This window comes from Dama dama, chromosome 12 (assembly GCF_033118175.1).
Source record: "Dama dama isolate Ldn47 chromosome 12, ASM3311817v1, whole genome shotgun sequence".
Taxonomy (NCBI): Eukaryota; Metazoa; Chordata; class Mammalia; order Artiodactyla; family Cervidae; genus Dama; species Dama dama.
Window position 1 is genome coordinate 18,722,719 of NC_083692.1, and position 13,168 is coordinate 18,735,886.

The following is a 13,168-nucleotide window of genomic DNA, read 5'->3' on the forward strand; positions in this document are numbered from 1 at the left end:
TGAAAGTGAAGTCGCTCAGTCGTGCCCAACTCTTAGCGACCCCATGGACTGCAGCCTACCAGGCTCCTCCATCCATGGGATTTTCCAGGCAAGAGTACTAGAGTGGGGTGCCATTGCCTTCTCCCAATAGAATACTACTCAGCCATAAAAGAATGAAATAATGCCATTTGCAGCCATATGGATGGACCTAGAGATTATCATACTAAGTGAAGTAAGCTAGACAGAGAAAGACAAATATCATATGATATCACTTACATGTGGAATCTAAAAAAAAGTTACAAATTAACTTATTTACAAAACAGAGGTAGACTCATAGACATAGAAAACAAACTTATGGTCACCAAAGGGAAAAAATGGAGGAGGGATAAATTAGGAATTTGGGAACAACATATACATGCTACTATTTATAAAATAGATAAACAACAAGGTCCCTGTTTAGCACTGGGAACTATATTCAATGTCTTGAAAGAAACTATAATGAAAAAGAATATATATAAATATACATAAATATGTGTAACTGAATCACTTTGCTATATACCAGAAAACAACACTGTAAATCAACTATACTTCAATAGAAAACAAAAAAGTATTCTCTTTAAGATCCCAGACACATCAAGGATGCCTATTTCCTACCACTGCTACTGTTTAACATGGTACAAAAGATCTTTATCAATATTACACTAAAAAATAAAACTATGTGTAGATGATCATCTGTGTAGAAAATGCAATAGAATAAACTAATAAATACTAGAATAGATGGAGTACAGCAAATGCAGAACACTGTTGACAGGTTAGAAAAATTGAGAGATATTTTCAAAATAAAACCAACAAAGGACTAATATCTAGAATATACAAGGAACTCATGAAATTAAAAACCAAATTTAAAAAAGGGAAAAGTTGGCAAAAAATAAATACAGAAATTTATAGAAACTGAAATCCAGATGATGATTAACAATGGGATATTTGAACTCACTGAAAATCAGAGAAATGCAGTAAAACAATGGAATACTAAAATACATCCTTATATAGGCAAAAGTCAGAAAATTGGTGAGAATGTAGAGAAATAGAAACTTTCATGCATCACTGAAGGAAGTAAGAAATAGTATAGCTGTTCTGGGGCCCAATCTGACAGTGCCTAGGGAAATTAAGTATGCAGAGATCCTATGATCCCACAATCTCACTCCTGGGTATATTTTCCAGGGAAATCCTTGTTGTTGTTGCTTTAGTTATTAAGTCATGTCTGACTCTTTACAACCTCATGGACTGTAGCCTGCCAGGCTCCTCTGTCCCTGGGATTTCCCAGGCAAGAATACTGGAGTGGATTGCCATTTCCTTCTCCAGGGGATCTTCCCAACCCAAGGATCAAATCCACGTCTCCTGCTTTGGCAAGTGGATTCTTTACCACTGAGTCACTAAGGAAGCCCTAGAGAAATCCATGGATGGATCCAAAAAAAGACACTTATAGGAACACTTTCAAGTTGGAAGCAATCAAGTTATCTATCAACTGGTCTATAAAGTGACTAGTTCCCCTATAGGTAGCAGGAGTTAAAACCTGAAATGTCTAAATAACCAATAGACATCATTAATGGGTAAAGCTGGCCATGTAAAGAGGATAACCACTATTTGGTTCTAGAAAACCACTGGCATGTGGGACTTGGGACCAGAGTTACCCTAATATCACATTTCTTCAAATATGAAAACTCTTGTTAATTGAAAGTAACACCCTTACTTTATGTACCATCAGGAAAGAAAATATGCTGCCAATTATATCACACCATCATATTTCAGTAATACAAAAATATAAAAAAAGATGTGTCTGATAGTAAAATATGGTATTTCTGATTTTTCAGAGAAGCCAGAAATCTGCATTTTGGTGTAAAATATGATCATTTTTAAGACACTAGAAGCTAATTTTCTTAAATAAAAAACTATGTGGGACAGTATTTCTAGAGGGCCCCAAAACTACATGCTTGCCGCTTCAGTGAGCTTCACTTAATTACTAGTTCTGATTCTCTATTTGAAGATTTTCAATAATTCTTATGGTTCCTACTTTCAGAATTATTTAGGGCCAGTTATTTCTTCACCTGAATATAAATCTATGTTCCAGAATTTTTAAACTTTCCTTTTTTTCCCCAGCTAAATGCCTGTGGAATATAATAGGAAATGTAGAAGGAAAACTACTTTTAAGAGCAGCATTTAACCTGGTGGCTGAGGGCAGGCATGTTTTCCTCATTTGAATTTCCAGGGTTCAATTTCTGCTCACTTCTATAGCAGAAAACTAGTTAAACTTATTCTTTATAAATATTTCTCATTGGAAAAGACCCTGATGCTGGGAAAGATTGAAGACAAAAGGAGAAGGAGGTGGCAAAGGATAAGACAGTTAGATAGCATCAGGGACTCAATGGACATGAGTTTGAGCAAACTCCGGAGATAGTGAAGGACAGGGAATTCTGGCCTGTTGCAATCCATGGGATTGCAAAAAGTAGGACACGATTTAGCAACTGAACAACAATAAATATTTCCATTAGGCAGGACAATCACATACTTTGCTAAATAGCTTTGGTTGGGTCTTTAACCAACCAACAACCTAAACTACTAGTTGGATCTACCAAGTATGTAAGCAAGACAGTGCTCAATTTAAGTAGGAAATGAGGAGCATCACTAGGTAAAATCATTACTTCACAAAGAGATCTGATTGCATGGACCACCGACAGATTTCAAGCCTAAGAGAGCAATATTTCTCAAAGTGTCAGGGGGAGTTCTCTAATTTTAGAGTCACTTGAAATGCACATTTCTGAAAATCCCCACTTATGTTAAAAATTCATAATCAGCACTCCAGTTTACTCCAAAATCATACTTATGCATACTTAAATTTGAGAAACATTATCCTAATATGTTCTATCAGAGAGGGTTTTACAATGTTACTAACAACTGAACTGAGAGTCGTTCAGAGTTGCAACATGGGCACATCTCAGGTTTATAAACATTACAGCAATCGGTGTTACACACAATCTCTCGTAGCCAACCCCACCCTCCATCTCGCTTGGGAGTGGGGGGTAAATTACTTATATTAAAAAGACATCCTTATTCACACTCTTCCTTCCATCACCTGTCCCACTCTAATCCGCTCTTTTTCGAGAATTTTCTGCTCTTTGCCCTGCCTCTTCTCTGTCCGCGCCACTCTCACCCCCAGACAACCCAATGCCAGGGCTTCTCTTTCGCCCCAGGCCTCTGAATCCACCGAGCAAGCATCCGCTACTCGCTCCCTTCCGGTGTTCAAGGACGTCCCCCACCCTCAACCCTCCACAGTTACCCTTTTCCACTTTCAATCTACTCGCAGCTTTGGCTGCGAGGCCTAGAGGGTACTTACCATTCCGGCGGTTGCTACTGTCACTGCTCTGGTTGCTAGGGTCCGCCGGGGTCAGTGCGCATGCGCACTTCTCGGAGCTCGCCTCGGATTCCCTACACGGGCAGCCGTCTCGTCTCTCCGCCCTCACGGTGGCGCGAGCGGGGCATTGTGGGACCTTGCGAGCGTTCGCCGGAGTCGGGTGGCTCGGCGGCGCTCGTTTCCCAGGAACTGCAGCGCAGCTGAGAGTGACTTAGGGAGCTCGGGAGCTTAACCTCGTAGAGAGGTGGGGAGATATCTTTTTCTCTTGTGAAAGTAGTTTCAGGCGAATCTGGAGTGAGGTAGGTGCTTAGAGTTTAAAGCTTTTAAACCTCCCTGTAACAGTCCCCCCCCCGCCGCCCCAGCCCATCCCCACCCCACTCCACCCCTCTCACCCCCCACCCCCATCCCTCTGGGTTGTCCCAGAGGACCGGCTTTGGGTGCCCTGCTTTGTGCATTGAACTTTCACTGGCCATCCCTTTTCAATGCTGTTGTCTCAAATCATCCCACCCTTGCCTTCTCCCACTGAGTCTAAAAGCCTGTTCTTTACATCTGTGTCTCCTTTGCTTTCCTGCATATAGGATTGCCAGTACCCTCTTTCTAAATTCCATATATATATATATATATATACACATACATATATATATATATGTTAATATACAGTATTTATTTTTCTCTTTTTGACTTCACTTTGTATAATAGGTTCTAGTTACATCCATCTCATTAGAACTGATTCAAATGCATTCCTTTTTATAGCTGAGTAGTATTCCAGATTCCATTGTGTATGTGTACCACAACTTGTTTATCCATTCATCTGCTGATGGACATCTAGGTTGCTTCCATATCACTATTGTAAATAGTGCTGAAATGAACATTGAGGGTACATGTATTTCTTTTATTCTGTGGGATTGCTGGATCATATGGCAATTCTATTCCCAGTTGTTTAAGGAATCTCCACACTGTTCACCATAATGGCTGTACCAGTTTGCATTCCCATCAACAGTATAAGAGGGTTCCCTTTTCTCCACACCCTCTCCAGCATTTGTTTGTAGGCTTTTTGATGATGCCCATACTGACTGGAGTGAGATGATACCTCATTGTGGTTTTGATTTGCATTTCTCTAATAATGAGTGATGTTGAGCATCTTTCCATGTGTTTATGTCTTTGGAGAAATGTCTGTTTAGGTCTTTTGCTGTTTTTTATTGGGCTGTTCATTTTTCTGGTATTGAGCTGCTTATATATTTTGGAGCTTAATTATTTGTCAGTTGTTTCATTTACTATTACTTTCTCCCATTCTGAGGGCTGTTTTCACCTTGCTTATAGTTTCCTTCATTGTGCAAAAGCTTTTAAGTTTAATTAGGTCCCATTTGTTTATTTTTGTTTTTATTTCCATTACTCTAGGGGGTGGGTCACAGAGGGGCTTGCTGTGATTTATATCAAAGAGTTTTCTGCCAGACAACAGGCTACTTTAAAGCTGCATATATACAAATGGTTTTATATTCTAACCCTCCCTCCATGAGGAAATCACTAGGAAATGGGAAAAAATTACTAAAATTAGCACCAAAGAAATGGAAATGATTTGAAGTTGTAAATCCTGGTAAATCTAAAAAAAGGTTCTGCAGGTTTTGAGTTATAAAAGTATAATACTTCATTTAAAAAAAAGACATTAAGTTTTAAAAGGCCCTTTGACTTCTCAATAAACTTAAGATTCAGTCAAAGTTACTGACCAAAATCTGTAATTAAACAAGGTTTAAATTACTTTAAAGGTCTAATGAAGGTGTAATATAAAGTGAACAGTATGGGTGGAAAGGTAGTAAAATGTCAAATTAATATCCTCCTAATGTTGGCCTGCTATTTCTCTTTCAACACCCCTACTGGAGATTATGTTATTCAATCACCACTTTAAGAGAATTTCCCAGCCAGTTGCCTCCTCCTAGTTTTTCTGATATATACTTCTGTGTTATTCCAATTAAAAGTGCCAAATAAATCCATATACGTACAGAAGAAGAAACAAGAACACTAGGATACAAACCAAACTAAGAGGCCTAAAAATTCCAGTGCCAGAGACCATTGTTAAATTCTCAAATCTAGAAACAAGTTGTAGAGTGTACATATTAAGGTAGTGTTTTTACAAGGTGGTTTTCTCAACATTCAGATATCTCAGCATATCTTGATCTGCTCTGTTTAAAATCAGATAACTCTCAAGCACTTCTAGATTCAAGATCAGGTCCAAAAAGACTAAAGCAAACCATGAAAAAGACATAACTACAGACCCTCAAATCATTCTGGCAATGGAATTTCCAGCCACAGGCTTCAAAATTCTAATGTGATTATCACATTAAATAAAACTGAGAATTTTGTTTATTTCAATTAATTAATTCCCATTATGGAAATCTGTGAGGACTTTATAGGCTATTTCCAAAAAAACCTACCCTCTCTCATCCCCTAGCTATGAAAATGTTAAATCTCTCATTTAAATGATACTTAGTTGTTCCTAAGGATCCTGAGCGTGAGAGGCGGGCATATGCCATACTGGGCTCTTAAAAACCCAATTATTTCATTCATTGATTCACTCACCCAGCCAGTGTTTATAAAGGTCAGAGTTAGAGCTCAAAGAATTTGACTGCACCCTGATTTTAACATCAGCTAACTGTCTGATTTGATTAATTTGATTTGATTAAAACACTTTAGGCCTTGGTTCCTCATTTATACTATAAATAAGCTGTTCTTTGACCTATGAAATGAATAACACAACAGTTTTCTCATCATGGTGAAGGTCTCCACAATATTAGAGTATGTCAGAAACAACCAAAAGGTCATCTTTACCTTAACATGAAGGGAGTACGAAAGCGTGAATAATACACTGTGACCTCAGTCACTTTGGGTCTTGAACAGATACCACTGACAGACAATATTTGTATCTACTACTCTCACCATTTTAACAAGAAATGATAACGAAAAAAGTTAAATTTACACAAAGCTCCGCCTAGCAGAGATAGGCAGACAAGCATTGAACGCTAGAAACTAAAGCAATTTTAGGTTTGGTAAGAGCAAACTTGCAAGATGTATGCTCACAAGGAATAACTCTGCCTCACTAGAAGTTAGGAAGATGGGCACCTAAGCAGATTAAATTTAAATCCCGACCATGATTTAGAGGAATGAATGTCCCACCTATATTTAGGTGGCAAAACAAAGGAATTAAGGCACTCGCGTTATTTTCAGACGCCAAATTAGCTACCAAAGCAAGCTAGTTTCGAAGTCCAGTCCTTAAATCCACTGCAGGGCCCTGTGCGTAAAAAGCCGTACCCACCAGCGGGCAGCAGGAAGCCGCGTAGGTGGCCGGCCACCCCCACCCCCCACCTCCAAGGGCCAAGAGGAGAACCGGTGCTGCTCGCGGGAAGAGGCGAGCGCCAGGGCCAGCTGCACTGCCAGCCACCACGGCGCGGGGTGGACGGTCGCCACCACAGGGAGGAGGGTTTTCATTCACTACCCTCGGCATCCTTGGGGAGGCAGGGATCCTTCAGGCCGGTCGGCGTGAGGCTCCACAGAAGCCACCTGGGCTGCAGGCCTTGTGAAGTCTCCGCCAAGCTTGGTCCCTATCCGAGCCCAACACACCCCCGCTCCCTCGGCCCTCTGCTTCATAGTGGGCAGACGAGAGGACGAGGCAGCCTCGGTCACTGACCCCCCAAAGTGCCCCCTTCGTGGAACCTGAGCCTTCCACTTTAATACCCAGAAACTCATTGGTTAGCCCGGTCTTAGGCGTCGCGGCCTTTTGAAAGGAAGGGGATGACGTGGACACACCTCCGAAGCTGGACGGGGTCTCGGGGGTTCGAAATGCAGCCGGCCACGGGGTGCTGAGATCTTCGGGGCTTTGACCGCAGCGAAACAGAAGGGGCTTGGTGCCAGGGGAGCCGGGCCCAGTAGGCGGGGCGGGGTGGGGCTGGGAAGGGGCGTGGTCTGCTGGCGTGCAGCTGGTAGGGGCGGGGCCCGGAGAGGGGCGGGGCCCGGAGGGGCAGCGGCTCGGCTCGACAGGGCGGGGCACGGTGGGCGGGGCCCGGAGGGCAGAAGCCGGCAGGTGGGCCAGAGGACCTGGGTTGGCTCCTGGGGCGCCGTTCAGCAAAGGGCCCCAGGAAGGGGTGACTTAGGAGGGCCCGGGGTCAGTTGAGCTTTTGGAGATCCCAAAGTGGATCCCTGCCCTTCGAAGTATCGAGAATGGTAAGTTAATGATTTCTGATAGAAAATGCCGCCTCTAAAAATCCCTCCCTGGCAATCGGGACACTGTTTCCTAAACCTAGTTGAAGGAGGCTCCACGTACTAGAGGAGAAGGATATGGCAACCCACTCCAGTATTCTTGCCCAGAGAATCCCATGGACAGAAGAGCTACAGGCAGGCTACAGTCCATGGGGTCGCAAGAGTCAGACACGACTTAGTGACTAAACCACCACACGTACTAGGCTCCCGCCGAATTCCTTATCTTGCTTGAAATTATATTTCCAGGATTAAGCAAGACTTAAAAGAAAGAAAAAAAGACTCCTGAAATTAGATTTAAATGTTTCAGATGAGGTAGAGTACAGATACACTGGAAATAATCTATACTGTCCTGTGGTCTGGCAAAATTATTTAAAACATATATTTTTATATGCAGGGGGAAAAGAATACATTATATGACATTTATGGGTTTTTTTTTTTTAAAGATAAAGGCATTAAACCCATAAATGAAACCATATGTCTTCATTCATATAAATATTTGTGTATACATCTATATAATATGGTTCTGGAAGGCTACAATTCAAGTTAGTAAGTACCTCTGGAGGAAGACTAAGACTGATTAATGAGTGGAGGTTTTTAAAATTTTATCTGTATTACTTGAATCTTATACGGTAAGGATGTATTGACATATGTAATTTACAATTTGTTTTCCACCATAGAATTCTACCTTAAAATGCATGTGTAAAATGAGATTAATTAACCAAAGTTCAGTTCAGTTCAGTTGCTCAGTAGTGTCAGACTCTTTGTGACCCCATGAACTGCAGCACGCCAGGCCTCCCTGTCCATCACCAACTCGCAGAGTTTAACCAAATTCATGTCCATTGAGTTGGTGATGGCATCCAACCATCTCATCCTCTGTCATTCCCTTCTCCTCCTGCCCTCAATCTTTCCCAGCATCAGGGTCTTTTCAAATGAGTCAGCTCTTTGCACCAAAGTATTGGGAGCTTCAGCTTCAACATCAGTCCTTCCAATGAATATTCAGGACTGATCTCCTTTAGGATGGACTGGTTGGATCTCCTTGCAGTCCAAGGGACTCTCAAGAGTCTTCTCCAACACCACAGCTCAAAAGCATCAACTCTTCAGTGCTCAGCTTTCTTTATAGTCCAACTCTCACATCCATACATGACTACTGGAAAAACAAGAGCCTTGATTAGCTGGACCTTTGTTGACAAAGTAATGTCTCTGCTTTTTCATATGCTGTCTAGGTTGGTCATAACTTTCCTTCCAAGTTGCAAGCGTCTTTTAATTTCATGGATGCAATCACCATCTGCAGTGATTTTGGAGCCCCCCAAAATAAAGTTTGCCATGTTTCCACTGTTTCCCCATCTATTTGCCATGAAGTGATGGGACCAGATGCCATGATCTTAGTTTTCTGAATGTTGAGCTTTAAGCCAACTCTTTCACTCTCCTCTTTCACTTTCATCAAGAGGCTCTGTAGTTCTTCACTTTCTGCCATAAGGGTGGTGTCATCTGCATATCTGAGGTTATTGATATTTCTCCTGGCAATCTTGATTCCAGCTTGTGCTTCTTCCAGCCCAGCGTTTCTCATGACTTAATCTGCATAGAAGTTAAATAAGCAGGGTGACAATATACAGCCTTGACATGCTCCTTTTCCTATTTGGAACCAGTCTGTTGGTCCATGTCCAGTTCTAACTGTTGCTTCCTGACCTGCATACAGGTTTCTCAAGAGGCAGGTCAGGTGGTCTGGTATTCCTATCTCTTTCAGAATTTTCCAGTTTGTTGTGATCCACACAATCAAAGGCTTTGGCATAGTGAATACAGCAGAAATATATGTTTTTCTGGAACTCTCTTGCTTTTTCGATGATCTAGCGGATGTTGGCAGTTTGATCTCTGGTTCCTCTGCCTTTTCTAAAACCAGCTTGAACATCTGGAAGTTCATGGTTAACATATTGCTGAAGCCTGGCTTGGAGAATTTTGAGCATTTCTTTACTAGCGTGTGAGAAGAGGGCAGTTGTGCAGTAGTTTGAGCATTTTTTGGCATTTCCTTTCATTGGGATTGGAATGAAAACTGACCTTTTCCAGTCCTGTGGATACTGCTGAGTTTTCCAAATTTGCTGACATATTGAGTGCAGCACTTTCACAGCATCATCTTTTAGGATTTGAAATAGCTCAACTGGAATTCTGTCGTCTCCACTAGCTTTGTTCATAGTGATGCTTCCTAAGGCCCACTTGACTACACATTCCAGGATGTCTGGCTCTAGGTGAGTGATCATACCATCATGATTATCTGGGTCATGAAGATCTTTTTTGTACAGTTCTTCTGTGTATTCTAGCCACCTCTTCTTAATATCTTCTGCTTCTGTTAGGTCCATACCATTTCTGTCCTTTATTGAGCCCATCTTTGCATGAAATGTTCCTTTGGTATCTCTAATTTTCTTAAAGAGATCTCTAGTCTTTCCCATTCTATTGGTTTCCTCTATTTCTTTGCATTGATCACTGAGGAAGGCTTTCTTATCTCTCCCTGCTATTCTTTGGAACTCTGCATTCAAATGGGAATATCTTTCCTTTTCTCCTTTGCTTTTCATTTCTTTTCTTTTCACAGCTATTTGTAAGGCCTCCTCAGACAGCCATTTTGCTTTTTTGCATTTCTTTTTCTTGGGGATGGTCTTGAGCCCTGTCTCCTGTACAGTGTCATAAACCTCCGTCCATAGTAAATCAGGCACTCTGTCTATCAGATCTAGTCCCTTAAATTAACCCAAGTAAAAACATTCTATTAAATTTCTGTGTCATGAAAGATGTGTGGATATGTAATCTAGAATTCTTTTTGGAACAACCTCATTTTCAAATATGCATCTTATCCCACTTATCCCATAAGTAAGACAGTAATTGTCATGTATTCTGATTCATGGATGGAAAATATTTGCCACTGAAAGCACATAGTTACTGGACCAACAATCCCGTCTTTTTGAAAAGTACTTGTTTAAAGTCTGTCTTTGTACAACATATAGCTGACTCCGAGTTTTAGAAAACAACTCAAGTAATTTTGACTTCTGCTCCCCACATTCATCATTAAAGTGACATGAATGATGGATTTTATGCACCTCAGCATGTATCACCTGAAGAAATAGAATGCCTTCCACGAGCTTTTACCTTCCCAGTGTTCAAAGACCATTTAAAATGAATGTACACAATAGCTTAATCATGATACTCCGAAAGAATTAAGAAGTGTTTGTGGCTTTCAGTTGGCTGATATTTATAACAGGTTTATACAATTTTTTAAAAAATAATCAATGGTTGACAAAAACATATATTTGCTTTCAAAATGGTTCACTGACCTGTCTCACCCTGATGAAAGTACATCCAAGGGCAATAGGTATACAAGGAAAAGCAGAACAATGGGCTAAATTTGGCTATATTTTCTGATTTGTTTTTTGTTTTTGTTACTTTTTTGTGTGTTTCTAATTAAGCTTTTTTTTTTTTTTTTTTTTTTTACCTTCAACTTTTTGAGCCACTAAGCATAAGGGAAAATTATTGGCAGTCATTAAAAAATAAAAATCAGTATGTTATAAATGGTTCCTTATTTCTTAACATTTTAAATTTTAACTGTCCAGTGCTCGCTTCGGCAGCACATATACTAACATTGGAACGATACAGAGAAGATTAACGTGGCCCCTGCACAAGGATGACACGCAAATTCGTGAAGCGTTCCATATTTTTTGTTTATAATAGCCAGGACATGGAAGCAACCTAGATGCCCATCAGCAGATGAATGGATAAGGAAGCTGTGGTACATATACACCATGGAATATTACTCAGCCATTAAAAAGAATTCATTTGAATCAGTTCTAATGAGATAGATGAAACTGGAGCCCATTATACAGAGTGAAGTAAGCCAGAAAGATAAAGACCATTACAGTATACTAACACATATATATGGAATTTAGAAAGATGGTAACGATAACCCTATATGCAAAACAGAAAAAGAGACACAGATGTACAGAACAGACTTTTGGACTCTGTGGGAGAAGGCAAGGGTGGGATGCTTTGAGAGAACAGCATCGAAATATGTATATTATCTATGGTGAAACAGATCACCAGCCCAGGTTGGATGCATGAGACAAGTGCTCAGGCCTGGTGCACTGGGAAGACCCAGAGGGATTGGGTAGAGAGGGAGGTGGGAGGGGGGATCGGGATGGGGAATACATGTAAATCCATGGCTGATTCATGTCAATGTATGACAAAAACTACTACAATATTGTAAAGTAATTAGCCTCCAACTAATAAAAATAAATGGAAAAAATAAAAAAAAAATAATAAATTTTAACTGTCCAATTTGGTTTATGGAGCCTCAATATGTGACCCTAATAAACCTTTAACTTCCCAGTATTCCTCATCAGTCAGATCTACACTATTTGAGCTTATCTCATCCAGCTGGAAAGCTGTGTGAAGGCCTTGGACTTTGGAGTTGGCTGACCCTATTCTCCTATCAACTGAGTATATTTCTTAATCCTCCCAGCTCTCAATTTCCTCATCTGAAATAATAAGAGCTAATATTTGAGAGTTTAAATATCACTCAGTCATATCCATATCTTTGTGACTCCATGGACTGTAGCCCATCAGGCTCCTCTGTTCGTGGAATTCTCCAGGCTAGACTACTGGAGTGGGTTGCCATGACCTCCTCCAAGGGATCTTCCCAACCCAGGGACTGAACCCAAGTCTCCTGCATTGCACATTACAGACAGATTCTTCACCATCTGAGCCATCAGGGAAACCCTAATATTTGAGTTTAAATATGTTCCATGCTCTACTTAGACAATCTAATTCAATCACAATAGCCCAGTGAAGTAGTTTCCATTATTATCACTATAATTATCTCCACTTTATATATAAGGAAATGGAGGCTTAGAGAAATTAATAACTTACCCATGGTCACACAGTAAGTGGTGGATCCTGGGATTTATATCTGCTGTTAGAGGCAACCTTCAGGGTACTACCTTTTAATCATTTAATGTTTTTTAGTAAGAAAGCCTTTGGGAGGAATTGATTTCTAAGCTCTGCTTTTATTTGATGAGTGCTGTAAATTTTCTGTAACTTGTTTCCTTCTTTGCATAGAAATTAGAAAACAAACAGCTGAATGAGTGGCCCAATCAAAGCAAGTATATAGAACTTCACAATAAGCACTATTGTATGGGACTCATTTCTGGCTCGATTTTATGGATACCTTTTCACTTTCTCCCTTTTAATTAACATTTGCTATATTTTAGGTAACTTTTTAACACCAAGAAAACTTTTTGAAATCTTAAAGCTTGTTGTTTAGTCACTCAGTCCTACTCTTTGCGACCCCATGGACTGCAGCATGCCCAGCTTCCCTTTCCTTCACCATCTCCTGGAGTTGCTCAAACTCCTCTCCATTGAGTCAGTGATGCCATCCAACCATCTCATCCTCTGTCAACTCCTTCTCCTCCTGCCTTCAATCTTTCCCAGCATCAGTATCTTTTCCAATGAGTCAGTTCTTCACATCAGGTGGCCAAAGTATTGGAGCTTCAGCTTCAA

General features: G+C 40.6%; 1 protein-coding gene and 1 non-coding gene across 2 annotated transcripts in view; one reads left to right on the forward strand and one right to left on the reverse strand.

The window, feature by feature from the left end:
* DNAL1 (dynein axonemal light chain 1) overlaps positions 1-7,307 on the reverse strand; it is a 41,623-nt gene extending 34,316 nt beyond the window's left edge. Inside the window, exons 1-2 of the mRNA XM_061156706.1 lie at positions 7,187-7,307; positions 3,371-3,677 (exon numbers count right to left, since the gene is read on the reverse strand). Of these exons, the coding sequence (XP_061012689.1) occupies positions 3,371-3,373 (3 nt within the window). The 5' untranslated portion in view covers positions 3,374-3,677; positions 7,187-7,307. The remainder of the gene's footprint in view (positions 1-3,370; positions 3,678-7,186) is intronic.
* A 3,918-nt stretch (positions 7,308-11,225) lies between these two features.
* Positions 11,226-11,332, forward strand: LOC133067493 (U6 spliceosomal RNA). The gene has a single exon (XR_009695285.1). It is a non-coding gene; the product is annotated as a U6 spliceosomal RNA (small nuclear RNA).
* The last annotated feature ends 1,836 nt before the right edge of the window (positions 11,333-13,168 follow it).